The 27,534-nt window shown below is 40.7% G+C and overlaps 2 protein-coding genes across 2 annotated transcripts in view; one reads left to right on the forward strand and one right to left on the reverse strand.

Annotated features, from left to right (window-relative positions):
- Positions 1–4,169, forward strand: part of chs1 (chitin synthase 1) — a gene marked incomplete at both ends in the record, with an annotated part of 27,885 nt that extends 23,716 nt beyond the window's left edge. Inside the window, 5 exons of the mRNA XM_080423256.1 lie at positions 422–532; positions 2,081–2,218; positions 2,680–2,759; positions 3,920–3,986; positions 4,089–4,169. Coding sequence (XP_080279382.1) covers positions 422–532; positions 2,081–2,218; positions 2,680–2,759; positions 3,920–3,986; positions 4,089–4,169 — 477 coding nt within the window. The remainder of the gene's footprint in view (positions 1–421; positions 533–2,080; positions 2,219–2,679; positions 2,760–3,919; positions 3,987–4,088) is intronic.
- Positions 4,170–5,713: 1,544 nt separating this feature from the next.
- Positions 5,714–22,438, reverse strand: ddx21 (DEAD (Asp-Glu-Ala-Asp) box helicase 21). The gene is made up of 16 exons (XM_080413663.1): positions 22,279–22,438; positions 18,845–19,081; positions 18,110–18,292; positions 17,905–17,977; positions 17,577–17,755; positions 17,193–17,310; positions 15,038–15,223; positions 12,444–12,589; positions 11,852–12,001; positions 11,428–11,589; positions 10,262–10,381; positions 9,602–9,675; positions 8,966–9,125; positions 8,507–8,641; positions 7,261–7,305; positions 5,714–7,060 (listed from the first exon to the last, which is right to left on the reverse strand). Exons 1-16 carry the CDS (start codon positions 22,360–22,362, stop codon positions 6,818–6,820), a joined length of 2,295 nt encoding a protein of 764 aa, XP_080269789.1. The 5' UTR covers positions 22,363–22,438; the 3' UTR covers positions 5,714–6,817.
- Between the last annotated feature and the right edge of the window lie 5,096 nt (positions 22,439–27,534).

Consider the following 27,534-nt stretch of genomic DNA (forward strand, 5'->3'; position numbering starts at 1 on the left):
GGACTGTGAAGGCTGCAAAAGTTAAGGCTAATCAGACTAAAGGTCGACATTAGTCGATTATAAAAAGATTCGTTGGTATAAAAACTATAAAAGAAATAACTGCTTTTCAATTATTCTATAATTGAAACATTTATCGATAGAATAATCACTGAGATATCAGCGGTGCTTTCAACCTCAGTGGCTCTGTCAGTGGGATGAATACGTCTATGGAAATAATCCTGTGTGGATTCCAGTATTCATTGTCAACACCAAGCACACTGAAGATTGTAACACTTTGTGAACGACTTACATTTTTTGTAATCGCATTTACCTCTGCAAATTATTTTTTCGCCTTATTTTGTTGCTTTCCCAAGAGCAATAATCAGGATATTGACTTGCATTGGAAAGAGTGATGGTGAGTGATAAGTGTGTTTGTGCCTAGGCTGAGAACGATTTCTGGATCAAGCTCATTGATCGCTACCTGACCCCTATTGTTGACACAAAGGCGCACTTGGATGAGGTCACCAAAGAGTTGAAATCACTACGCAATAAGGTCAGTGACACTGTGTGTTTGTGTATATATCAAAATAAATACATACATTCAATCATAATCCACATAGTTATGCAGAAATATTTGGGGTATTTTGGTAGGTAAATTACAAACTCTCATAATAATGAGTGTGCCTTTGTCCACATCAGTATTCATGTCATAATTTCAAAGACACCCAAAAGTTGCAGTTTTTTATGTGTAACAAACCAATTCATTGGTGTATACTTTGTGGGATTTAGTTTAATTATTTAATGGAAGCGTCCATCATCTAACTGTCTGTGGCATTCTTCTGTGTTGAGGATTGTTTTTCCTCCTCCCTTATCACAAGGCTTTATGATGATGAATGAGTAATTTTTTTGTTAAAAAATCCGACAAGAGGCCCGGACGGTTGGCGTAACCGTCTGGGCACCTAGGCTGGTAATCCAACCTGACAGCGTGTTGCGGGTTCGACTCCCGATCCTGACGACCTTTGCTGTGTGTCACCGCCCCCCCCCCCCCATCTCTCTCGCTATTTCCTGTCAGCCTACTATCTAGCCTGCAGTTAGTACAGAATGCCGCCGCCAGACTCATTTCTGGGACTAGAAGATCCGAACATATAACCCCGGTACTGGCTGCACTACACTGGCTGCCAGTAACTTTTAGAATAGATTTTAAGATTTTATTGTTAACTTTTAAAGTTCTTAATGGCCTGGCACCACAATATTTAACTGACCTCCTAAAACCTCATGTGCCTGTCCGCCGTCTAAGGTCTTCCGATGCAGCCCTACTAGATTTTCCTACGTCTAGGCTGGTGACCAAGGGTCAGGGCCCCTACACTCTGGAACAGCCTCCCATTGGACCTCAGGGTTGCTAGTTCCATCACCATTTTTAAATCGAAATTAAAGACTCATTTTTATAGAAAGGCTTTCTTAACCTCCTAAACAGCAGAAATTTGGTGCATCTATATTCACTGATACTTGTAATTATCTATGATCCTTGATTCACTGTTTGATTTTATGTTGTTAAGCACTTTGTAACACTGTTTAAAAAGGTGCTATATAAATAAAGTTTATTATTATTATTATATTATCAATAAAGGCAGAAAAAGCCCCACGACATGAGTGTCATTGTCCCCCAGGCACTGTGGAGTAAATGGTTAGTTAAATGGATATGGTTACCAAAGGTGCACAGCACACCGGTCCTTGTGAGGTGCCAGCCAACGGATTAAACACTAAATAATAAAAGAGTATAGCCGCACACTCGTAGCTGCCAATGCTAATTTTATTGTGGACACAGAGACTAAGCTGCCTTCTTCAGGGCCCTGAAGAAGACAGCCACAATAAAACTTGCATCGGCAGCTACAAGTGTGCGGCTATACTCTTCTATTATTTAGTTAAATGGACATAACATCAGGACCTGAGTTCAGAAGGCAGGTTTTAGTAATAATGCTCCTTCCACAGGGTCAGTTCGCCATTGATTTGTTTTGCTGGAATCTTTATGTTCTATACCGCTAATAAACGTAATTATCTGTCTGTCTCATGCAAAGACTTCATGTGTCTCTCCTCCCTGCAGGCGGTCTTTCTATATTTCATCATCAACGTGCTGTGGGTGGTAGCTACCTTCTTCCTGCAAGCCATAGGAAATGATGTCATCAGCATCAAGATCCCCAAGTTCTATCCAAATGGCACACAGTCTGATGAATACCTCATGGTTAGCAAGAAACCATGGCTGAACCACCAGACAGATCATGACATATGGCCGATAATGATGGGAATGAAAAGCGATTTCAATATTCAATTTGTCTTCATCAGACGTCAGTCGTACTGTGTGAAATGTTTCTACAGGGCTGTCAGAGTATTGTTTCTTCAGCAGCACTGGTGTCTGTTGATAAAGACAAATGTTTTCATTGTTTAGTGGCTCATTATACTGCAGACTAATTGAAATGCCAGTGCTTAGGCTTTTTACTTAACACTGTGAGTAAATGTCTAGTAAATAAAGAACTAAATAACTAGGATTCCTTAAGTTCCTTAAGACAAAGTCCTTATGGAATAATAGTAGCTTGACGGAATAGAAAAATATATAGTTTTACACTTTTGCTAAATCTTTAGTTTGCCCATGTTTTTATTTGATGTCATAACATTGCTTTTCTTGTTTGTGCTGATGATTGACAGGTGGAGCCTCTCAGTCTAATGTTCCTGTTGTCATTCGCTATTCTTCTCGTCATTCAGTTCCTGGCTATGTTGTATCACAGGTACTAGAACTAGACATACTATATACTGCGTTGGTTCTCAAACTTTTTCCTGTCACAGACCCCCAAATTAATATGTATTTAGCTGCGGACCCTGTTCTTATATATAGCTCTATGGCGGATGCCCATCTGAAAATATTTTGTGCCAGGGACCCCCATACAAGAATTGTGTTGTTAAAATGTTTTCACATTTGTTCAAGATTTTTTTTTAAATGAGTTATACTTGTTAAACTGATTTATTAACTCATTTTGCTGGCCCCCCCCTTGAACCCCTTTAAGCACACCTGGGGGTCTCTGGCTAGGGTGAGAACCAATTATATCTATACTTAAAGGGGAATTTGGGACCACGGTTTCCTTACCTTTTCTATGTTATGATATCGGAAGTCTCGCTAGACGAGATTTCAATCTCGAGCTTTCAATCTCGTCTAGCGAGACTTCCGGTGGGGCACATTCAAGACAATCACATTGCATAGTGTTCTGTCACTATGATCGTCAGATCTAAAAAAAGAAATTGTTATCAAAATATGTGATCTAGCGCAAGGCCTGGCGCGCGTTTTTAGCTGTGGCGGACCCGGGATGGAGTTATGACATTTTTCTACTGTACCATTCAGCCTAGGATATCATAACATCATAGAAAAGGTTTAAGTATTTTTGTCGCACGACGGTGTCACACGTCGGAAATAGCAGTACTACAAGCTCACAACAACACAGATGTGAGCTTGTAGGTCTGCTATTTTCGTTGCGCGACATCTTCATACGGCTGGGCAGAAATTAGGCTTCAAAGTCTGGATAGAAATGATGCGTTTAAGAAGGAAACATTCTCTTCACCTGAAATTCAGGTTTGGGTTAAATGTTTAATGGTTTTTAGCTCTGAAATTAGCTTAACAAATTGTATTTCATCTGTGCTAAATATTTTCCTTCCCACTGGATGAGGATAGATTTTGATTATTTGTGCCAAAACCCATCCTATTTTTAAGGAATATGCCTCATCGTCATTGCACTTTGTTCAAAATGTGTATTCTTGTGTATTCCTGTCACTACCCCCTCTCTTTCTCCTCTGTTTGTGGTTGTCTCTGTATATATCCTCTTCTCCCTCTGCCCGCCTTTAATCATCCTCTAATAATCGCCTCTATTCCACTTGACCTCTCTCTATATCTTTCTAGGATCTACACTCTGATCCACGTAGTATCTTATCGCAGCACAGAGAAAGACTACAAGGAGAGGGAAGACGTAAGTGACACACCTGTATGCACACACACACACACACACACACACACACACACACACACACAAAATAATGCTGTTTTAACTTTTAATGTATGTGTTGTCTAGGAGGATGATGTTGATGGAATGATTATAGAGAACCAGATAGCCAACGGATTGGTTATCACCGGGGATGACTTGCAAATGTAGTCAACAGCAACCAACTGTAACCATCAACAACACATTTAATGGCAATACATTACTTAGCAACCAGTTGCCTGTAACCACTGGAAAAGCATGGGAATTCATTTGTACTGAGAAAATGTGTCAGTTTTGATGTATTTATAATGTAAATTACAATTTATTTTTATAATTTAATTGCATAAAAATGGTACAGAACAGCCTCATAGCATTGTTTTCATATTGATTTGTTCAGATTTCAAATGGTAACTAGTGGGCATGTACTGTACATTTGTGTTTACCCTTGAATAACTTACATTTTTGTTTCCCCTTGAATAACTTACATACAATGTAATATGTTTTTTTCCCCCATAAAAATAAAAAAAAGCTTATTTCAGTTTCAATGATGAAAATCAACTTCACATCACTATTTAGAAACAGTAAACATTTACAGAGTAAACACTTAAGCATAATGAAATGTTCCATACTGAAATGTTTGAAGGAAAGGCACCATATTTAAACTGTCATAAAGTAGAATATTTCTATGTATTGGTATTTGCCCCAATGAATATTGTGAACTGACAATTGTATAGTGTGTTTACATTGGACCTGAGGGCTTCTATAATGTCTTTAGTGAAGTGACCATTTGAATGTATTTAAACTGACAATTATTTGAATTAATTAATTAATTTAATCATCATTTAGAGAGGTTATGAATTGATATCAAAACTCCTCCTAGAGACAGTACTACTACGACTGCTGCTTTTCAAGAGGCTTGCAGTAACTGCATGTCAGTTCCTAGTATGTGGCCAGCTGATGAAATGATGCTACAAATGTCTCAACAGCAGGATAACTTAAATGTTTTACATTGAATGAAATTGCACATACAGTAATTAACCAGTTAAACCCTTAGTTGACCGGAGTCCCCCAGGGGTCTATACTAGGCCCCCTTGTAAGCTTGTAGATTTCTGTTCACCCCAGAATAGAGACACTAGGTTAAGGTCTAACTCCATATAAGATGGTCAAGGTCTAACTCAAGATAAGGAGCTTCTAGAAAGATCTTTTTTTCTTATTCCTTTTGTTACGATTAGATTTCCTTATTGTGCACAGTTATCTCCGGAATGTCTTTCTGTGTTCACATGAATTTTATAATAAAGAAACATCTACAAAAAAAACACCACTGAACAAAGTTGAGTGGAGGAATGTAAACTGTGAACCTATATCCACGGGCGAGACACAGCCAGGGGAATGGGGAGCAATCATTTACTACACAATCCTTTATTTGGTCCTTCAATTCACCTCACAGGCATATCCAAGCAGTAATCCTGTTCATGCTCATCCATAAGAGCCAATCCTACACAGCATTATCACTTTGACCCAGGGATGCTTACTTGGGCCTTCTTCCTCCACACATTAATTGGAATTTAAGATGAAAGTTTGGGAAGAGACTTTGTTATCCTTTTAGCATAACCTTTGACTGTGCTACCTGAACTGTAAGTAGAAGCACCTCAAGAATAATTACATCACTTTGAGACCCTCTGCCCTTATACCAAATTTAAAAACAAGACACAAACTTATTCTCTTCTTTCAGACCTCTTTTAATGACCAAGTTAACTCATTCAAATGAATGGATGCAGTACACAAGACACAGTTATAGAAGCAATTGCAAATGCAATCATCTGATGTCATTTTGGGGACAGGTTTCAGGGTGGCACTCACGCTGACAAGCTGAAGTGGACGTTCTAACACGCTCGTCTTAAACATTCCCTGTGGATTTAGAGCAAAAATGGTGCCTCACAAGGCACCTTCCACCATACTCAGCACAAGTGGCAATTGTACAGTTACGGCTAATTTAGGCTTTTTGTTGTTGAGTGTTGCTTGACGAAAATGACATATTTTCAACTGAAAAAGAGTGTTGACGACATGCCTCAAGTTGACACTCTTTTCAGGTTTGTTAGTGGCAGGCAAGCAGTTCAGAATGGCGTGACTTGCACTTTTCAAAGCTTGAGTCTAACCACACCAAACACTGTTCCCCAAAAAGGCAGTAAAAAAACCCTGCAACTCTTCTTTCCCCGAGACCCAGTTGACAGGATATTCATAACGCCTGAATACAAATCACTCCAGCAAGAGTGCTATAAAAGGTAATGACAGATGATACGTTAATGTCATCTGATTTGTTCATGCCAGCTTTGAAGAAGTATCCATGTAATTTAAACCTGTTCAGGTGGCAATTTTATATGGTAAATATGCTATATTGTGTATATTTTATGGACGTCATGAATACATTAACCATATTTCAACTAAAGTGTTACCTAAAGAAACACACCAGGCATCACTAAAAGGCTGCCAGCTGCTGCACCTACACAGAGAGAGAAAAAAAACCATATTTTTTTCTGTCTTTGTGGCACAGTGCCAGTCATCTCATGACCATCTAAATAAGGGTTGACTCGTCAAAGCTGATCAAACAGTAGGTTCACATAACTCTTTCATCATGGTCACCTCTCCTGTGATTCAATTTAAGCTTGTAAAATGATGGCCACATCGGATTGGCAAGATTATTTAGAAGCACCAACAATGGCCACGGTGTGTATAGAGCAAAGTCCATCGCTGGTAGCCAATAAAGAAAATCAGCAAATCGTATCAGTCCAGAGCAGGGTTATAGAACATGGGTGGGGTTTTCAGTGATCAAAGGCTTGGCTGAAGTTGCGTTTCTGCCCTCGGAAGCCATTTCCACGACCACCACTGCGACCCCTTCCGCCTCGGAACCCTCCTCCTCTGCCGCCGCCGCCTCTGTTGCCACGGTAACCACCACCGCCGCCGCCATAGCCTCCATCACCGCGGTTGTTATGCTGCCTCTCCTCCATTTCTGGGAGTTCTGTACAGACAGTCAGTTGCCAACGGCGACCATCCTTCCAGTTGTCCTAATAGACGAGAGGGATGGTGGGCCAGATATTAACAGATAAACAAAAACACTTCAGGTAAAATGTTTAGATTTACTTTACATATCAATTACAAAGCTAATAATCAGATACCAAATGTATTTTTAAAAATATGCATATTGCTTTGAACTACTTTAATGTTATACATTTTGGCTCACATTCAGACATAAACCAACACTCACCTGCATCTCTTTGACTTTGGCACATGGGACGTCGAAACACACTCCCTGTTTGACAAGACAAAAAACAAAATGCACACCTGAGTGAGCAAAAATCTGTGTGCATAGATCAGACATGTTCAAAGTGAAATGTCTTCTGAAATTCATACTTTGACGTTTCTGATCGTTTTGAAATTAACTTTTGCAAAACAAATTCAAATTCTCCCAGGAATTTCTATTCGTTCCTTGTGATGTTTCAGTCTCAAGATGTGATAGAAAGGCATTTGTTTTATTTACATTTTTGTGTAGAAACCTTTTCACATCTGGTTACATTTGGCTACACTCCCATTTGAACAAAAGACAATGTATTGGCCTGTAAATATAGCAATGCTGTGCATGCATGTGAAAAAAAATATTTTGTTTTGTTCACAGCACAGATGAATGACTTACATTTTGCTACACTGCCAACAAAAGACTATTGATATTGCACTGCAGTTAAATAAAATTGTTTCAATGCAATGCATTTGTATGTGACTCTGTTATGGTCCTAATGTACAGTATGACAGGGGATGCAGTCGGCCCTAAGGTATTTTCAAATACAGCCCCCTTTGAGAAAAGCGTGGACACCCCTGGCATAGATAATTATCCCCTTTCTTTGTATTTACTGTGGGTTCCCATGCTTCCAGATAGGCACCTAGCACCTACACAACTTTTATGCATTTTGTTAGATAAACGCTTAGTTGGCAGTAACGTGCGATAAATGCTTGGTCGGCAATAATGTAAAATACACCATGGGCCTTATCCCTAATCTTCTTAGGAGTTTTTAATATTTCACTATTTTAAAATAGTGAAACTAGCCGAGCTACAGCTACTTGTTGTGAGCTTGTAATCGGCTATTTTCACTATTTTAAAATGTTTTTCAAAGTATTACAAAAATGCCTAAAAAGATTAGGGATAAGGCATATGGCATCGTGCAAGATAGGGCCCCATGAGTCATATTCAGTGGGCTTAACTGGTAAAGTTATTTAAATGCTACAGGAGATTAGGGCAGCAAGTATTCAAATACATATCCACAGGAAGAGTGTAAGTAAGGAAAGGGAATTTTCTACATCACACAACTTCTCAAAGAACATGCAATCCTTACTGGGTGATTCTATAATTCACACACATTGGTGATGAGGGACAATCCAGAAAATCTCTAGCGCTACTGCCTGTGCCTATATACGCGAGTGTGTGTGAGTGTGAGGTGAGTGTGTGTGTGTGTACATACACTTTTGCCTTTAAGTACGTTCATTCTCTGTACGTGTTCCTCAATCTCGTCTCCTAGCTGTTCTTTGAGGGATCTCCAGGCGTAACTCATGCTGTGCATCTCCTGAGAACACTCCATCTTAAGTGTAGTGTAACCCTGTACACAGCAAAGACACAAGGACAGAACAACAGAGTTAGATATGTACTGCAATGTACTGCAAGGGCCCTTAAACTAGAACTTTTAAGTAGGATATAACTGGAAAACTAAGACATGTGTAGCCGTAGATATAAAGTGATGGGAGAAAAAGAGGTTGGTAGGTGTTTGTGTGTGAATGCACTGGTTGGACTGTCTGTATGATTGCTTATGAACCAACTCCCACAGCAAGAATACGTGTATGTACAGTATACAGTTACTTAGCATTGACTAGTGCTTCTACATGGTGTTTGTGTGTATATATATATATATATATATATAACTCACCGCTTCAGAGTTGAGCAGGGATCTTTCTTCTAGACTGGTAGCTCCAGAAATATGGGCCAAGGCAGCAGCTAAAGCTTCAACTGCTCCTCTCTCTTCAATCAGCTTCTCAGCAGACTCTTTGAAGTGGCTGATGGCAGAAGCCGGTACGGAGGCCAAAAGCCTGGATATGATTCAAAGGTTACATTGAAATTAAAAGATGTTCTTAGGATAAATCAATGCTTTAAGTATGTATGCCAAGAAAAAAGAAACATTATTGTATATATAGTAAGTCAAAAAGTATTGCTGTCATAACCGAATATATATTTTGTTTTATTTCTCTTATCGAGACAAAATATTGCCACTAATTCACAATATGGTACAAAATGTACTGCTCCGTCACTGGGGAGAGCATACATTAACAGCAGTTTATGTGTGATGTACAAGCAATATGTCATTCATAGCATTGCCTGTGTCTGATGTGTGTTCTTGCCTCGGGCAGCCAGGCAGTGAGCCAAAGGCCTTCCAGTTATACCGGATGCAAACATCTTTTTAACTCATTCCACCTGGCTGGCTCTCCCCACTGGGAATATAGAACACCACTGATTAAGGCTACTCCAAGTTCAAGTTAGCAAAGTACTGGTTGCCACGGATACCTACTTGAGAGTGTCATCGCTGGATGACTTGACGATGTCACTGGCAGTGGGGATGCCAATACGTCGGAATGTGATGCCCTGGTTGCAGGAAGAAACAAAGCAATAATGAACTAAGAAATTCAGCCAACAATAAAGTTAAATGAACAGATGCCAACAATCTGTTTCCCACACTTGAACTCTATTGGTTAAAGGTGACGTTTGCCTTGCCATTGTAGTATAGCGGCTCAACCTCCATTGATTCATTTCTAGCCTCCCTTTGCTCTTAGTTTACTTTTTCATTCCGTCTCCTCTTTTCATGCCTCACTCCAGGTTTTGAAACCCACGGATTAAAACCACTTAAACCATATAGTTAGTGGACTGGTGTCTATACTAGTGCTACTTCTGTTCTTCGCTCTACACTCAATATCTTTGCAGAAAATAGCCTATCACAAGCTCACAAAGTGTCGCAACTCGACACGTTGTGAGTTTGTAGATCAGCTATTTTCAACCGAATGTTCGCCCCCAGAATAGGGATGCTAGGGTTCATGTGGTTAAAGCCTCGTTTTCCATGCAGCTGTTGCTCAAACAGTTCTAACATAGCCACTTGTCTGTCACTCAGCTCCTCTCATCCCTTCCTGTCCCCTGGAAAGAAAATCAAAAATGTCAAATGTACATAGTGACTCACAGCTTTGTACTCTACGTAGCGTAGTTGCTCCTCTTCTCTCTTCTGGTAGAAACAGATACACACTCCAGTCCTGCCTGCTCGGCCTGTACGCCCTGAACGATGGATGTAGGACTCCACATCCTTATAGAACAGACAAACGGACAGAAGAGTCGGAATATTAGGTACAGACACACCAAGTTCTAGATTTTCATCAATTTAGGATGATGTGTGGATCATTATCATAATTTAAAAAAGTGCAATCTACAAGTTTTATGTGCTACCCGAGAGTCAAACTCAGGCCTCTGGTGCACTTATGACCTTGATGTAATAATACGTGTCCACCAGTAAGAGTCCTAACCAACACCAGGGTCTACGTTTCTCAATGGAAGAGTAGGGAGACCACCTCCAACCACTGCAGATGAGCTATTTATATTGTATTAACTCTATAACTGCCAAAGACGTTTATAAACGTCTTTGAGAAATTAGCTGTTGCCTGCCAAAGACGTTTAAAAACGTCCTGGAAAAAAATAAGAAAAAAAAACTTCAAAAAAAAAAAAAATCTAAAAAGATTCTCTAATTATTTAGTATTGACACCTTTTCGATATTCCAAACGAATAAGGAGATAACAATTTCCAAAGATTTGCTGCTCCATCCACTTCAATGTTAAAATTGAAACGGACAAACAATTCACAATGTTTTTTGGTTTGAAACTACTGGTTTTGAGCTATTTTCAAACATCAAACAACACATGACAACAAGGTCAAATTGACCTCGTTGACATTTGTGAAACCACACCTGAATCTCATCTGTGATTGGACATTTTCTGGGGATCAATCATACTTGAGAAAAATATTTTGTGGCTATGCGAAAAGGTACCAAAATCGGTCAAAACCCTGGCAGGCTACAGACTGTTCTGAAAAAAACTCTGGCAGGGTAAGAGTTAATATACTCTACCATACAGATTGTTTAAACAACATTTTATTCATTACAATAAGTTCCAGATTGCAGCTTTAATGTCTCACTGTAAACATGCTTTTCTTAAAAAAAAAAAAAGTGTATTCATATTGCTAATAAAAGCCAAAACATTGAATTAATGTTTCTATACCTTGAGACCAATAGTTCACATGTCCAGGCCCGGTTATAATTATCGTCAGTAATATAATATAATATAATACAACAAAATATACCTTTGGTGGAGAGCACTGGATTACCAAGTCTACTTCAGGGATATCTAACCCACGGGCTGCTACGTTGGTGGCCACCAGAACCTCAAAGGACCCCTTTCTGAAGCCCTTCAGTGTTATCTCTCTTTGTTTCTGAGGGACATCACCGTGGAGGGCCTGGCAACTCTGAAATAGAATCACATTCAGCATGTTACACAGTATGAATACAATAAGAAACAACAAGCTTTTTCATATTAATGTTTGAGATGAGTGACACAGAAGGACGTGCTTCATTATGTTTGGGTTTGAATTAGCAAGACGTTTCACTGGGTAATGGCCAACATTCCTTTGGTTCATTGTGTGTGTGTGTGTGTGTGTGTGTGTGTGTGTGTGTGTGTGTGTGTGTGTGTGTGTGTGTGTGTGTGTGTGTGTGTGTGTGTGTGTGTACCTGTTTGATCGCCGGATTCATGGATAGTTCGTCTGCCTCTCTCTTGGTCTCACAGAAGATGATGGTTTTGCCTTGGCTACCACTGTACACCTGGACCACATCACCAAGCACTGTTGCACGCTGGGACCAGTGGCATGCTATGGCCAGATGCTGGAGGGGAGGGAGACGGATTCATTCAGCCCATCACATTTTTGGATGAACACAACTGCTAAATGCTTCCAATGCAAATATAAAACTGAAGTCAAAGTTCATAAAAGCTGACTTTTAAAACCACATCAAAACAAACCTTTTCAAAAACATGGGGGATTCACGCAGGTTAAAGGTTGGTAACGAGCACTTTAACCGCTTAAATCCTATATACCTTATTGGCCGCAGTCCCCAGGGGCCTAGGCCCTCCTTTTCCTCCTCTACACCAAATCTCTTTGCCAAAAACAGCTCATCTACAAGCTCACACCAAAACCTCACAACGCATCGCGGTGCGTTGTGAGCATAGAATTCTGCACAGAGTGTTCTTGAAAAGGGTTCTTGTGGTACACAATTTACATGCTACTTTAGCTCAGGTGTAAACAGAGATGCAGACATGAACTCTTACCTCTACAGTTGTTGCGGCTCTCGACAATTGCGTGCCTATGAGGTCGACATGCTGGTACCCTGGCTTCATGTATTTCTTTGCAACGTCATAGACCCAGGAGGGACAGGTGGCCGAAAACAGCAATGTCTGAGGGTAAGTTTCAGTATCTGGGGGGGACAAGGCACACAGATGGTTACAGTGGTGAGTGACACATAGACAGGAGATGTAAATGTATCCAATGCAACAGGTACTTTTATTCATTGATGTCCACTGTAACAATTTGTACATGAGCGTTAACTAAGTCTCTGAAGCTAAATAATAACATCTCTCATATACAAGTAAGACGCGCGAACGCGGGAAGGGAACGCAGCTCGAAAATGTTGTGTATTTACGGACTTGTAATCCGTGTTATTTCACCGTGATGGGGAGAGCGTAGACAGAAAGTCACGTGACTGCCTCCGCCTCGTATTGAAGTTAATGGGGGGGGGATATGGTTCTCCGATGCACAGAGTTTCGGGGTTCCTAGTCATCTATGCACGGAATTGCCGTTTGTCAATCCGTGCTATTTCACCGTGTTTGGGGGCGATCGGGTTGGTTTCATAGTAAGCTCCACTCTGAGATCTGTCAGCAGCCAATGAGAGCGTGAGTCACATGGGGGCGCGGCTGCACACAGGCAGTGCACACAGACACACACACACACAACCCGAGCAGTAGGGCTGGGCGATATGACCAAAATCTCATATCCCGATATAGCTCATTTTATATCCCGATACGATATACATCACGATATAGCACATTTTCGGTAAATTCAATTAATGAATAGTTCACATAAAATTGCAATGTGGAAATGCAGTTTGAAATGATATACTCAACAAATAAAGGTAGTAGGTAGAGATGCACCGATTGGAAAATCCTTGGCCGATACCGATTTCCGGTTTTTTAAAAGTCTGACCTGCCGATACCGGTTTTACCGATACCGACATTCTATTTTCTAACTAGATTTTTTTTCAGGCTAAGTACAAGTACTTAATTTTGTGTATTTGCCAATACAGAGAACCAATAAGATTAAACCAGGAAAAGAGCACTTATGCCATATCATAATAGTGCAATATCCAAAATCACAGACGATATCCAGTCTAATATCATGATATGGCTATAATATTGATGCCCTAACGATGCAACGAAAGGCCTAAAGTCATTACAAAAACAAGAAGATTTTTTAAAAGAATACTACTGTAGCCTATATCATTTATTTTTTATTTTTTTATTTGTACCATTGCTGTTATGGCTGTTGCTGTTATAGAGCTGCATGATTTTGACAAAACTTATGGGTCCATATTGAGATCAGTTATTGAAATTATTATTTATTAAAAATGGTAATATTTTTTAACTAACAGAATCTTAACTTAATGCAAAATTATTTTCTTATTTGAACTAAAAGCAAAAAGAAATAAATAAGGTTTTCCCATTCAGACACATAGCAGGACATGTCTGCATTTAATTATTTTCAAGGTGAGAAATTTACCTTATGTCACTCTAGTCCAGAGGTATTCAACAGGGGGTCCGGGACCCCTAGGGGGTCCTCAGAGTTACTACAGGGGGGGACGCCAAATCTTTGTGTGATATGATATTTTTTTACATTAACCACTAGCATCCCATTTCTAAGGAGGACTAAAGCCAAAAATAGCAGATCTACAAGATCACAAGCTTGTAGATCTGCTATTTTTGGCAAAGAGGTATATAGGTGTAGAGGGGAAAAAAGAGCAGACCAAGTAAAAATGTCATACAATATAGAAGGGGGTCCCTGATTCATCTCTCTGAGCTCACCTTATGTCACTGTTTTGGCTTGTTTTAACCTCTGACTAAAAATGTTACACTACTCTGTTGCTCAGTGGACTTTGTTAAACTTTCAGACCAGTCTTAACGAGCTTTAATAGGCTACAGCTGGATAGATGAGAAGACGTCTGTATAGGCACATGAATTAAACCAGCGGTGTGGAATGGATGGCTGATATCATGATCACATCGTCTTTTAGAGTTGTTGTTGGAAGCTGTTTACAGCATTAAGGACTTTTCAGATGGCGCCTAGTAATTTATTTGGAATAAGAGTCAACCCTGCAGGTAGGAGGAATGAGCAGCTACTGTCTGTATGAGAGAAGTGCGCGCACACTCTTCGCATCGCATGCACACACACACACACACACACACACACACCAGACTGGTCCGTGTCGGTCTTTTTAAATCCAAACCACATCCATGCGACAGAAGTTCCCCCTCTTTTAGGTACAAGCTCCTCGGTTTGTGTTGGCTGGACATCTTGTTGATCCTCTTGTTGTTGTTGCGAATTAGTACTGTTACCCTGGTCTGCTACGTCTTCCTCCATGGTTGTTTTGTTTATGCTTTAGCAGTGTGCCTCCCTGGGCATGCCGTATGTCGCGTCGGTGACGTAAATACTGCCGTAAAGCGTGTTTTGCGACATTTTGCGATATAAACGATAGAGCTTCCTATTAAACGATAAACATTTTCTACCGTCCAGACGATACATATCGACATATCGCCCAGGGTTTCATAGTAAGCTCCACTTCGCGCGCCTCCTTCCGCTGCGTTCGCAATTACCTGCTTTATATGCTGAAGATAGTATTTCTTCAACCTGGTCTGCAAATCCCATGTCCAACATCTGGTCAACTTCATCCAGAACAACATGCTTGAGTTGGGAGAGGTCCAGTTTATTGTTCTGGAGGTGGTCTTTAATGCGACCAGGGGTCCCCACCAAAACATCGATACCCATACGGATGGCATCCACTAGAGGAAGGAGAGAATCAAGATTAGAAACGAATGCTTAATAAGGAGCAATGTATTATTTAGCAATTTCTTTCAAATAACAAAGTTGAATGGTCAATGCTCAAGGTCTCTCTCTCTGTGTGTGTGTGTGTGTGTGTGTGTGTGTGTGTGTGTGTGTGTGTGTGTGTGTGTGTGTGTGTGTGTGTGTGTGTGTGTGTGTGTGTGTGTGTGTGTGTGTGTGTGTGTGTGTGTGTGTGTGTGTGTGTGTGTGTGTGTGTGTGTGTGTGTGTGTGTGTGTGTGTGTGTGTGTGTGTGTGTGTGTACACGGTAGAACGTTGTTTATATACACATGCACCTAAAATGTATCCATGTGCACTGAACCTACAGCTCCGACTTAGTGGTCAAGTTCACTGATGATACGACTGATCACTCAAGACGATGAGACATCCTACAGGAGAGATGTGTCTGGAGACCAAAGAGCTAATCGTGGACTACAGGAAGTCATAGAGAGAGCACACACTCCATCTACATCAATGGCACCAAGGTGGAAAGGATCAGCAAGTTCAAAAACTTACACACTGAACTAGTGGTGAAGAAGGCACAATAGCACCAGTATTTTCTCAAGCGACTGAATACGTTTGGTGTGGACCCCAAGGTCCTACCAGTTTTTACAGAGGCACCACCGAAAGCGCCCTGACTGGTTGCATCACTGCCTGGTATGGGAACTGCACTGACCTTAACCACAAAGTATTGCAGAACAGCCGAGTGCATCAGCGGATGCAAGCTTCATTCCATACAGGACATATACGACAGACACTGTCAGAAAAGCTTGCAAGCTTATGAAAAATAAGAGCCATCCCAACCACGGACTGTTTCAGATGCTACCTAGCGGCTAGTAGCTTCGTAGCCACAGAGCCACCGGCAGTAGATCGATAAACGGCTACTTCCCTCAGACAATTAGGTGTATTGATGATCAGACGCTAAAACCGCTTTTCTAGTGCTGCACGATTAATCGAAAAAAGATCGTGATCTCGATTCAGACACCTATGCGATCTCGATTTTCGTTTTTTTTTGCTTAATATTTTTATATTTACAAGAGAATTGTGTGAGAATCGTGTGAGAATCGTGATCTCAATTCTTATGGAGGAAAATCGTGATTCACATTTGAGCAAGAATCGTGCAGCACTACGCTATTCACAAATAGACAAAATATAATTCGACCAACAATGTAAGTTAATACATAGATTAACTTTCAAGAAGGAGCTGCCCTGACAAACAAAATGGTAGTCGCCTGGGAATTTCCAACAGTGTGGAGAGGGAGTTGTCACCAAAATGTTAACTTTTACGCTGAATCTTTGCCTAACATGACATTCCCAGAATAAGGATGCTAGGGTTGCTAATGCTAGTGGTTAAAGCCCATTTAAACTCCCTTTACATATGAAAATTAATATGTCCATTTCAAGTGATTTAACCGACCGTCACTGTTCAGTGTGCTCACATATTTCCATGCTTTCTTTACATTGGTATGGATGTTAAGCAATTTATCCACTAGATGGCAGTGTAGAGTCAAAAGAAACAAACAATGGTGACAATCGAGAAAGTCATAACTATGTAACTGTTAAGAGCTGTTCTGTAAAAACTGTCTGCGGAGGGTCGGCACCGTGTTCTGCTCTCCTCCCAAAGCAAGAAACTTTGTGGAGGGCCTCTGCAAATGCACAACCATTTTAGAGGTTATTATTAGGTAATGTGGTTCCTAACTGTGTCACAAGTCAGCTGGGTTGTCATTAACAATACTGTCACTCTCCGCTACCACCGCACTGTTACCACATTTAGCATTTACGTGCTGACATCTGCAAAGATGATCTCCCCGCCAACACCACTCACACAGCCAAGAGCCTTATTTGTTTTTACTGGCAAATTAATTTCTATTATATTGCAATATCCATTCGGAGAATTAAAAGGTATTTGTGTGTGTGCGCACGTAACTCACTCTGTGGGTTATATGAGCTGCCTCCATAGAAACAGGTAACAGAGAGTTTCTTGGTGATGTCTTTGAAGTCCTTATGCACCTGGATAGCTAGTTCTCTGGTTGGAGTCAACACCAAGACCTGGTAGAGAGAAAGAGAGAGACAGACAGACAGCGAGGCAGAGGGAGACACAAAGCGATACAGAGATAACAAAAAGGAAAGTTAGAATTGAGTGAATGAGTGAATTGTGTTAGAAATTACATGGAAAAAGTTATATTTCTATGCGTGGTCCCTACTTTAAGTGTCCAGTCCACCAACACTTTCAGCATACATTTCGTAGGACTAGTATGGTGTCCGTCTACAGTATATTGTGTGTGTGTACATTTTATGCATGTAACTATTCTGACCTTAGGAGGGCGTCCTCTGCTAAACTGCGCTGAGTTATTCTGTAGTTTTTCCACCAATGGGATGGCAAAGGCGAAGGTCTTTCCGGTTCCTGTTCTGGCCTGGCCGATAACATCTTTTCCTTCAGACACAGCCTTAAACGTCTTAATCTGAATGTCGAACAGGTAAGAGATTCCCCGAGCTAAGAAAGAGAGGAAGCGAGAATCATGTGGATTGGAGAGAGAGAGAGAGAGAGAGAGAGAGAGAGAGAGAGAGAGATATGGATATTAATGTATTTGTGTGTTGAGAAACCAGAATTTAATGCTGGCAACATATCAAAATAGAATCTACCTTTTAGCCGGTTGATGGTGTCCTGGGAGAGGTTGAAGTTTGAGAAGGCCCCTTCCTTCTGCTCCGGTGTCAACTAAATGAATAAACAATTTGTTTAAAACACTTTAAAAATAGTTTAAAATACTACAGTACATTGTGGAAAAAAGAAGGGTTTAAAAAAAAATACTATTAAAAATACACTGCACAATACTTTTAAGAGCCTCACCGTTTCTTTCTCACTGTCAATGTCTGAGTCATCGCTGGACTGAGATGGGGTCTGAATGGGGGTGTTTGGGGTGGAATGTCCGTTGGTCTGAGGTGGATCGCCATTGGCTGTCTGTCCGTTGGTCTGAGGTGAAGCTTCATTGGTCGATTCCTCGGTTAATTTCTTCTTTTTCTTTTTCTTTTTCTGAAGAGAGGAATAAATGTAAGGCTATTTATTTATTTTTATCGTGAATTTGTGCAAATCTTTAAATATATATATCGGTATGTATTTTTAAAGCAAACATTTGTAACTCAAATATTTGTTTCTGGGGGGTCCCTGGAACAATATATTTTGGGATGGGGGTCTGCGGCCAAATACATATCATTTTGGGGGTCCTTGACATGAAAGTTAAAAAATTATAGCAACATAAGTTTTTTCAAAAAACTGTTAAGATTTGGAAGACATTTGTAGAACCCCCAGAAGCAAAGATTTGAGATGTTCGCTTTGAAAAATATATATTCAAAGATTTGCACAAATTTTCAAGATTTTTCCAAAATAACAGATCTACAAGTTCATATGAGCTTGTATATCTGCTATTTTTTAATAGCCCAAAGTATAAGATAATGGTTAGAGTGGTTAACATCCAAAATGACAGATGCTTTTCCGGTCTGAATGGGTTAATGGGTCGGTATTAGAACAGTGCTTTTTGTTAATGATTGGAATTACTGTCTATTCATCCCCTCAAAGAGTGCCAACCTTTTCAGTTTCCTCCGTGTCTGGTTCTGTGTCGGGTTCTGCATTCTTGCTCTTCTTTGGTGTCGTATTAACACCATCACAGTTGCCATTCATGTCTATGGCCCCGTCACTGGTTTGGTCCGCTGCTCGCTTGTCTTTTTTCTTCTTTTTTGGGGCCGGAGGCTCACAATCTGGCTGCTCTTCCTCTACCTCCAGCTGTTTCTGCTTCTTCTTGCCATCCTTGGTCTTCTTGATTTTCTAAGAAAGCAGGCAAAGGCAGTAGATGTTCAGATGCAGTAAACATTAAGCAGGTACACTTGTGTATGAGCAGCAAAACAAACAGTCAACTTACAGTATAAAACATATGTTGAATGATTAACCATGCTCTAGCACTGGACAACATATGTTCTCAATTAAATCAAACATGGACATAAATTTGTATTACTTTTAAAGGATGACTTCATCCATTTTCAACCTATCTTCATATAATTGGTCCTCACTACTCATAATAAAATGGTACCATTTTTTCCTACTCGTCTGTGTCTCATAGGAGGGCTGTGGACAGTCCAGAAACCCGTCTACCAGTGACATCATCTTTAGGCAGGATTTTATTTTCCCCAACAAGATTTCACATTTTTTATTTAGATTTTTATTAACACGAAAACAATGGCTTCTATTATTGCATTGCAACTTTCCAGGAATAGAAAGCCTGCAGTTTCTATTAGCTTGGATTCCCCATCGATGATGTCACTGGTAGACGGGACTCTGAACTGTCCACAGCCTAGCCCCTTCCGGGACCCTGTTTACCTTTTTTGTATTTGGGAAGGCGGTATCCAGGGTCCCTTGACAGTCAATCCACTCTCCCATGTACCCGCTGGGACCACTGTCTGGTCCCGGGCAAATATAACGTTGCTCGTTGTGATTGGCGTCCTACGTTACTACTTGGCCGAGCTCGTACATGCTTTAATGTATGTTTTTAATAGCCAATCACAACGCAGGGAGGCGGGACATGGGAAGTGGGGAAGAGAGAAGCTAAAGTTTTTAAAAAATGATTACAAATGTTTAACGGCAACGCCGATCAACACCGATTAATGCATGTTTCCGCAGGAGCCCACTGCATTTGATGGTATCTTTGAAAAATCTCTGCAACACTTAAGCAACGTTATATTTGCCCGGGACCAGACAGTGGTCCCAGCGGGTACATGGGAGAGTGGATTGACTGTCAAGGGACCCTGGATACCGCCTTACCAAATACAAAAAAAGGTAAACAGGGTCCCGAAAGGGACCCCGTTATCATGAGCATTAGTTACCAATTATATGAAGATAGGTTGAAAATGGGTTAAGTCGTCCTTTAATGTAAGTTAATGTAAGACATAAATAATAAATCTTGTTGCAAATGTGTAATCATTTCTTAGATTCACCGCCATGTAAGGATAATGTTTATCCTTGGCCTAGGTTCTGACTAAAATATAAATATTATAGAATCAAGACGATATGACATGCAGGCCTGGTATTTATTGTTTTGAGTACAGCTTCTTATCAACACAAGCTCTCTCCTATTAGGTAACAGGATAGGTGGGCACTAGGGACATCTGGGCACCTCGATGTGAAATGGGCTATTTTGTCCAAAATGTTTTTAAAAAAAATGAAAAATGGTCTTAAGTAATGTTACGTATACATGATTAGAACATGGCTTAAACATTCGACAATTAAGGTCTAATATTTCTACAATTGCTACAGAACCATTTTCTGGGACATAATCAAGAAGTTGAAGGATAAAATTAAGTCTTATAATGACGTACCGTGCATGTTCACATCATATACACTTTACATTGTTACTTATTTTTCAAATATTAAATTTTTTAACATTTTGGACAAAAGAGACAATTTTACATCGAGGTGCCCAGATGCCCCTAGTGCCCACCTATCCTATATCCCTCTATTATATGTTTGTGTAAAACTATTTTCTTCTGATCTAGCTAACACCAGCCCAGCTATTGAAACGTCATCAATCCCCGCCTTCAGGTGTTCAGCAAAGACATGTTAACGCAGCACTGTGTTTTTCCATTGGTCACGACCAGTGTTGCCATGTCCGCTTATTATTGCTTATTTACTTGCTTCCAGTTTTTTCATTATTTTAACCAGTGGTCCTCAAATATTATCATGTCAAGGAACGACCCCCAAATTAATGGTCCCTAATGCCCATTTGAAAATGTTGTGTGCCAGGGAGCCCAGAACCAGATTTGTGTTAAAATGTTTTTAAAATCTTCCAAATATTCTACATTTAATTTCAAGATTTTTGCATAAATAGCATATCTACAAGCTCACAACGCAGCGTTGTGAACTTGTAGATCTGGCTGCTATTTTCAATGTATACTGGCAGTGGTCTAGTTGCTTCTTTTAGGCTTGTTTTCATAGACATGGCTGCTTATTTCTCTCACAAAATCTGGCAACACAACTTCCATATGACTTCACAATCAGCTGAAAACCACATGGCCCTTTAAAGGGCCACAGCTAGCGGCAAGCTAAAGAAAAAACTAGCTGGTTCACATGATCTAATATTTACATGATCATGGCGTGAACGTGATAATAGATCTTTGGAGACACAACGTGTCACTGCTGTCGTTGTGGCAATAGGCTAATACATATCAGTTGTCATATGAAGTGTGTATATGACACAGACACTGAGAGGCACTCATTTACCATACAACTAGCATGCTACAGAAACTAGCTGTAATGTACTTAGTTTAGATCTTAGATATGCGCCATTCACTGCTATTGGGTCTACGTTTCGCTAAATAATACACCATGTGTCATATTAAACGTAAGTAATGACACATCAGGATCACGACACATTTAAAATGTAACATTTACATAGCTAGCTAGAGTTCGGTTAAGCACCACGTTGACACTGTTGCCAGGTTAAGTGAGAGAAATAAGCAACCAGGTCTATGAAAACAAGCCCAGATGAAGCGACTTTAGGCTACGGCTATTTGAAAATAGCTGACCTACAAGTTCACAATGCGTTGCGATGCGACGTGTTGTGAGCTTGTTAACAGGTCATCTTGAAACAAAGCTATTTTGGAACATTTTTTCAAAATTTTAACACAAATCTGTTTTATGGGGGTCACTGGCACAATATTTTCAGATGTGGGGGGGGGGGTCTGTGGACAAATACATATTAATTTGGGGGTCCTTGACATGAACCACTGGTTTATAAACAACATTAGGAAACAAGCCCAAATAAGCAACTTACACTTTAGAAAGAAGCCCAAAAAAAACAACTACCAATATTACATAACTTAACATAAAAACAAGCCCAAAGCTGCTTATAATAAGCGGACATGGCAACCCTGCACGTTGATCCACATGTTTTCCGACGGGAGACACGACAGTCACAGACAGACCGTAACGTTTCACTCATTTCTCCGCCACGACGCCGTCTTTCCGCTCACCTTCACCGGCGTGGCCTCCGCCACGGTGCCGCTGTCCGCCTCCATGGTGGTATCTACGTCTGTAAAGATGATTTGGGACGGCATTTCTCTTCAGATGGAACCCTCAGACACGCGGACACTGCTACCCCTACAAGCGAGCGGGCGGAAAAGGAACGCGCATGCGTGAGACCGTGGCAAAGAGAGAACCGACTGTACATAGAAAAGTCTGGTGAGGCCTAACCACGCGTCACCAGTCTTTCCACCTCGGAGGAAAAGGTGACGCCCTATGGTAACGCCTACGAAAGAGAACGAGACCGGGACACAATGCTGTCATGAACCATTATGACCACACGATGGTAGGCTGGCTAAACAAACAGGTGCGACGACGTCACCGACTTGTCTGTCTATGGTCCATAACATTGTACACTACACGTTCAATCAATCTGTGTGCTGCTGCTGCCTTTTTGGAGGGTGACAAAACGTGAGTGCGTGAGTATATGCGTGAGAGAGAGATTTAAATGACCCAGAGAAAGGGGGGCATCAAGCCACATAGATCATCATCATTATTATTATTATTATTATTATTATTATTATTATTATACATTTTATAATAATAATAATAAATTGTATTTGTAGCACACTTTATATTTGACACAAATCTTAAAGTGCTGCATGACATAAAAAGTCAAGAAAATAGATTAAACATAAAACTAAAACTAAAAATAATGAAATTAATAAAATTTATATTATTATTATTATTATTTTAGTTAACAGTAGCCTATTACATTTACGTTGCATATGAATTTAAAACATGTTAACCTGTTTTTCTTTTTCTTAATCAATATTCTACACAGGCCAGTGATAAATGACAAAGCCCCCCCACCACACACTTTTTATCTTTCACTGTTTTAATTTGACTCTTGAATAGATTTTAACGTATTGCTTTGTTTAACTTGTGTTTTTAACTTGAGTGTAAAGCACCTTGAACTGCATTTATGTCTGAAATGTGCTCTATAAATAAAGATTATTATTATTATTAATATTCATATAGGCCTATAAAATGTAGCATACTGGCCATTCTATTCTATTGTGTATCGGGTTGTGTGTGTGTGTGTGTGTGTGTGTGTGTGTGTGTGTGTGTGTGTGTGTGTGTGTGTGTGTGTGTGTGTGTGTGTGTGTGTGTGTGTGTGTGTGTGTGTGTGTGTGTGTGTGTGTGTGTGTGTGTGTGTGTGTGTCAGGGCCGGATTACCCATAGGCCGTTGGGGGCGAGTGCCCTGGGGCACCAGCCAATGGGGGAACCCAATTTTTTTTTTTTTTAATTAGAATTAAATAACATAACCTTAACATAACCCTAAAACCGAAATAAAGTAACCAAAAACCGAAAAGAAACTAACAAAATCTGCAAATTTTTCGCGCGAGTGCACAATTTCGGCGTTTTGCGCGCGGGGGGCACCTCTTGAGGTCGCCCTGGGGCACCACATAGTGCTAATCCGGCCCTGGTGGGTGTGTGTGTGTGTGTGTGTGTGTGTGTGTGTGTGTGTGTGTGTGTGTGTGTGTGTGTGTGTGTGTGTGTGTGTGTGTGTGTGTGTGTGTGTGTGTGTGTGTGTGTGTGTGTGTGTGTGTGTGTGTGTGTGTGTGTGTGTGTGTGCGCGCGCGCGCGCTTGTAATCACTACCAATCGGCTACTGGCAAACTAGAAAGTCCTTTACGCCTTTTTTGTTTTTGTTGCTCGGGGTAGAAATAGTACCTGGATGGTAATCTGATACTTTGAGAACTCTGCAGACGTACATTTGTGAGGAAGGGGACACCTAAACAAGGATAACGAGGGGGGGGGGGGACATTTTGGCCATCAGATCATCAGCTATTAGTTAACAATATGATAAATGTGTTTCAAACTACTTTAGTGCACATATTCTGGAGAACACCCACCAAACAGTTATGGAGAGTTTACAGATTTATGTAGTAGTCATTACAGTGATTCACCAATGTGTGTAGCCATGTGCCAAGAAAAGAGCACAACTGATGAGTCGTTACACTGAAATAAGTGACCAGCCTAATTCTATGAGTCACAAGGTCACTGGGTTGGTTCTTGTGAAAATAATTGTGTGGCAAGACACCCTGCCACTGCCATGCACAGCCACAAACACGTCCAGTGCGTTCTGGCGTAGAAGTTTATGAGGAGAACAAGATATGTGCTTTCTCATCGGAGCAGAAGCCTTTAGGGCCTAAAGGCTCTATAGTAGGGGGAATTAGGTGAATATTTGTTACGTGGCGGATGAAATTTGATACAGATGTCCCTTGGGTCATCCTAAAACATTTAATAATAACTCTATTCCACAGCGCTACACATTTTAAAACAAATAAATAAAAATATTATTTGGGGGGGAAAGCCGATCTACACGCTGGATTATTATTATCCACATCAATCAATCACAACACCTCACAGCATGTTGTGAGCTTGTAGATCAGTAATTTTCTTATCTTTTTAGCCTATAATGACATGCCCAAAATTGGTTTGTCAGGGTTAAAGTGGTAGCTATACTTTCGAAAACCTGGAGACTGGGAAGTTATCCTCTGTATACTGGCAGGTGGCAGTCCTGAGACAGGCATTAAATGTGGCATGGTCCAAGTATATTCCATGTTTGGGATTTCAATAATTGACAACTATAATAACACTCCACAATCATAATCCATGGAAACCCTCCATCCACAGCCTAGGATCTCCACCAACCTAAAAGTTAGCTCACGTCTGATCAAAGTTAGGTGCCTTCACATTAAACTATTGTGACACTGCAATCAATTAAAATCCTGGCATGCCCTTCATTAATCACTCATCATGTACATATCTTTTTTGTCTCTCAAAATGTTTGAGAACAACTGGTTCAAACAACATTAGGAAACAAGGCCAAATAAGCAACTACACTTTACAGGAAAAAAAAGCCCAAAGTCGCTTATAATAAGCGGACATGGCAACACTGCTTCCGTGCACTTGACGAGAGAGGGAGAGAGAGATAGATGCGCATATATCACGGGAGACGTCTGTTAAAATGAATTGGAATAAAAACAAATGTGTGTATTGGGTCTGACTCTGGATAGCATCCTAGTGAACTATCCTACAGTGTGTAATCCCTGGTCGGGGATCAATTTATAGGGTGAAAACCACAAAGATATATGACAGCCTATTTCAAGAAATAAAACTCCTGCAATGTGTAATGCTTAACGATCAGATGACTCCCCGACCACTTTAAACATCCTACAGTGTGTACCTGCCCTAAGTGTTACTTCTCTGCATAATGATCAAGTCCTGAATATATATGGAATTTGACTTCACTTTGATTTCACTTCCAGACAATGACACTCTACAATCAAATCCGACACTACTATGCTTTAAACTGAGCAGTCCAGTACACCCTCACTCAGTTAAGGCCTGTCAAGGTGGTCCTTCAACTTCAGGCTTTTTACTTTGGCATCAGTCCAGCTGTGGACCAACAGCCACCGCAGAAGGTAAGCTAGGCTTAACTGCACTGTACAGTGTTGTGGGGATCCTATCCCCCCTCTCCGATGAGCTAGCAAAGATGGCACATCACAAATTGCCTGGGCCAGTCCTTTACTCCTGCATACTCTATAGTTGACTAGTTCTTATTCTTATATCGTCTGGTTTCTGACTCTTACTCTTACATGTAACTCCCTTGTGTTTCATTCTCACTTATGTTACTGCTATGTCTCAATTTTCCTCCAGGGATCAATTTAGTTTGATCTTATCTTTTTTGTCTTGTGTGTTGTGATGTATGCAGAGCTGAAGTCCTCAGACATATGTTGTCACAACATATTTGGGGGTTGCGTGCCTTTAGAAATTCAGGTAAAAGCAAAGACTGCATTTTAACACTCATTTTAGTAATAGCTTGTCATCCTATTATAAGAAGAATATACTGAACACAGATAGGCAAAAAAAGAGACACACAGATCCTGTTCATGATCATTATGCAGATTTCCAATCATAAAAACTATGTTGATTCAGCTGGAGTGGATGACAGCAGGTCACACTTGTAAAAAGGATGGCTTAATGCACAGGCTTTAGGGGCTGCAGCCTGGGGCACCAAGCAAGGGAGCACCGTACAAAAAGACCGGACTATTGCAAGTAACGCTACCGAAATACTTTCCAGGGGCTGTTGAAATAGCGGTAAATCGCTGGACCACCTCGGGTGACTTTAGTCTGTTGTTCATATCCCTTGTCAAATGGACTGTGGAGCCACCCAGTGTGGAGGGTTTCAGTGACAGCATGCCCGATCGATTGAACATCGTCAGAAGAGGGCCGTAATGACCCTAGCAGAGCCTGCAGTGTGCTAATGTGCAGCAAACACCACAGTATAACATACTAGCACTGATCTTATACAAAAAACACATATATTAATACACCATAGTGAAGAGAGAGTTTTTTTGTTTTTTTTAAAGATATTTTTGGGGGCTTTTTCTGCCTTTATTGATAGGAAAGTAGGCTGACAGGAAACATTGGGGAGTGATAGGGGTGACACACAGCAAAGGTTGTCTGGATCAGGAGTAACCCGCGACACGCTGTCAAGCTGGATTATCAGCATATGTGGTTTGCGCCTGGACCGCTAGGCCAGCGGGCGCCCCAGTGAAGAGGAGTTTTGCTTACAGGATAAAGATTACAACTATCTTGTCAAGGCTACTTGAATTTTAAAAAATTACGTTGACTCTATATCATACAATGGCTTCTATAGCCCCAGTCCCCAGACTGTCCCAGACTGTTTGACTGGGTGGGTGGCTCGACAGTTACACCAACATTGATGACCTATCGAGGCTTGTTCCGACAGTTACACCAACATTGGTGACCTATCGAGGCCTGTTCCGATCTGTGATTGGCTAACGTAGTAACCTGGCCTTAAGGTGGACTGACTTAAGGTAGAACGGTAATTCTAAACATAGCTAATGTGACACTAACTCATAACCCCTGCAGAGCGTCGGGTCCCCGCGAAGCATTCACTGGGGGTCCGACCTGCCTCCATTCTGTGAATCACAACAACGTGTGTGTGTGTGTGTGTGTGTGTGTGTGTGTGTGTGTGTGTGTGTGTGCGTGTGCGTGTGCGTGTGCGTGTGCGTGTGCGTGTGCGTGTGTGTGTGTGTGTGTGTGTGTGTTCCTATCGACTCATAGGAACACACATAACTAAAAGTCTGCCCAATATTTTGATTGGGCACATATAGTATGGACTATAATAATAATAACAATAATGATGATATCTATTGGCTCTGTTTGTGG

Source organism: Gymnoscopelus braueri, assembly GCF_963280865.1.
Source record: "Gymnoscopelus braueri genome assembly, chromosome: 1".
Taxonomy (NCBI): Eukaryota; Metazoa; Chordata; class Actinopteri; order Myctophiformes; family Myctophidae; genus Gymnoscopelus; species Gymnoscopelus braueri.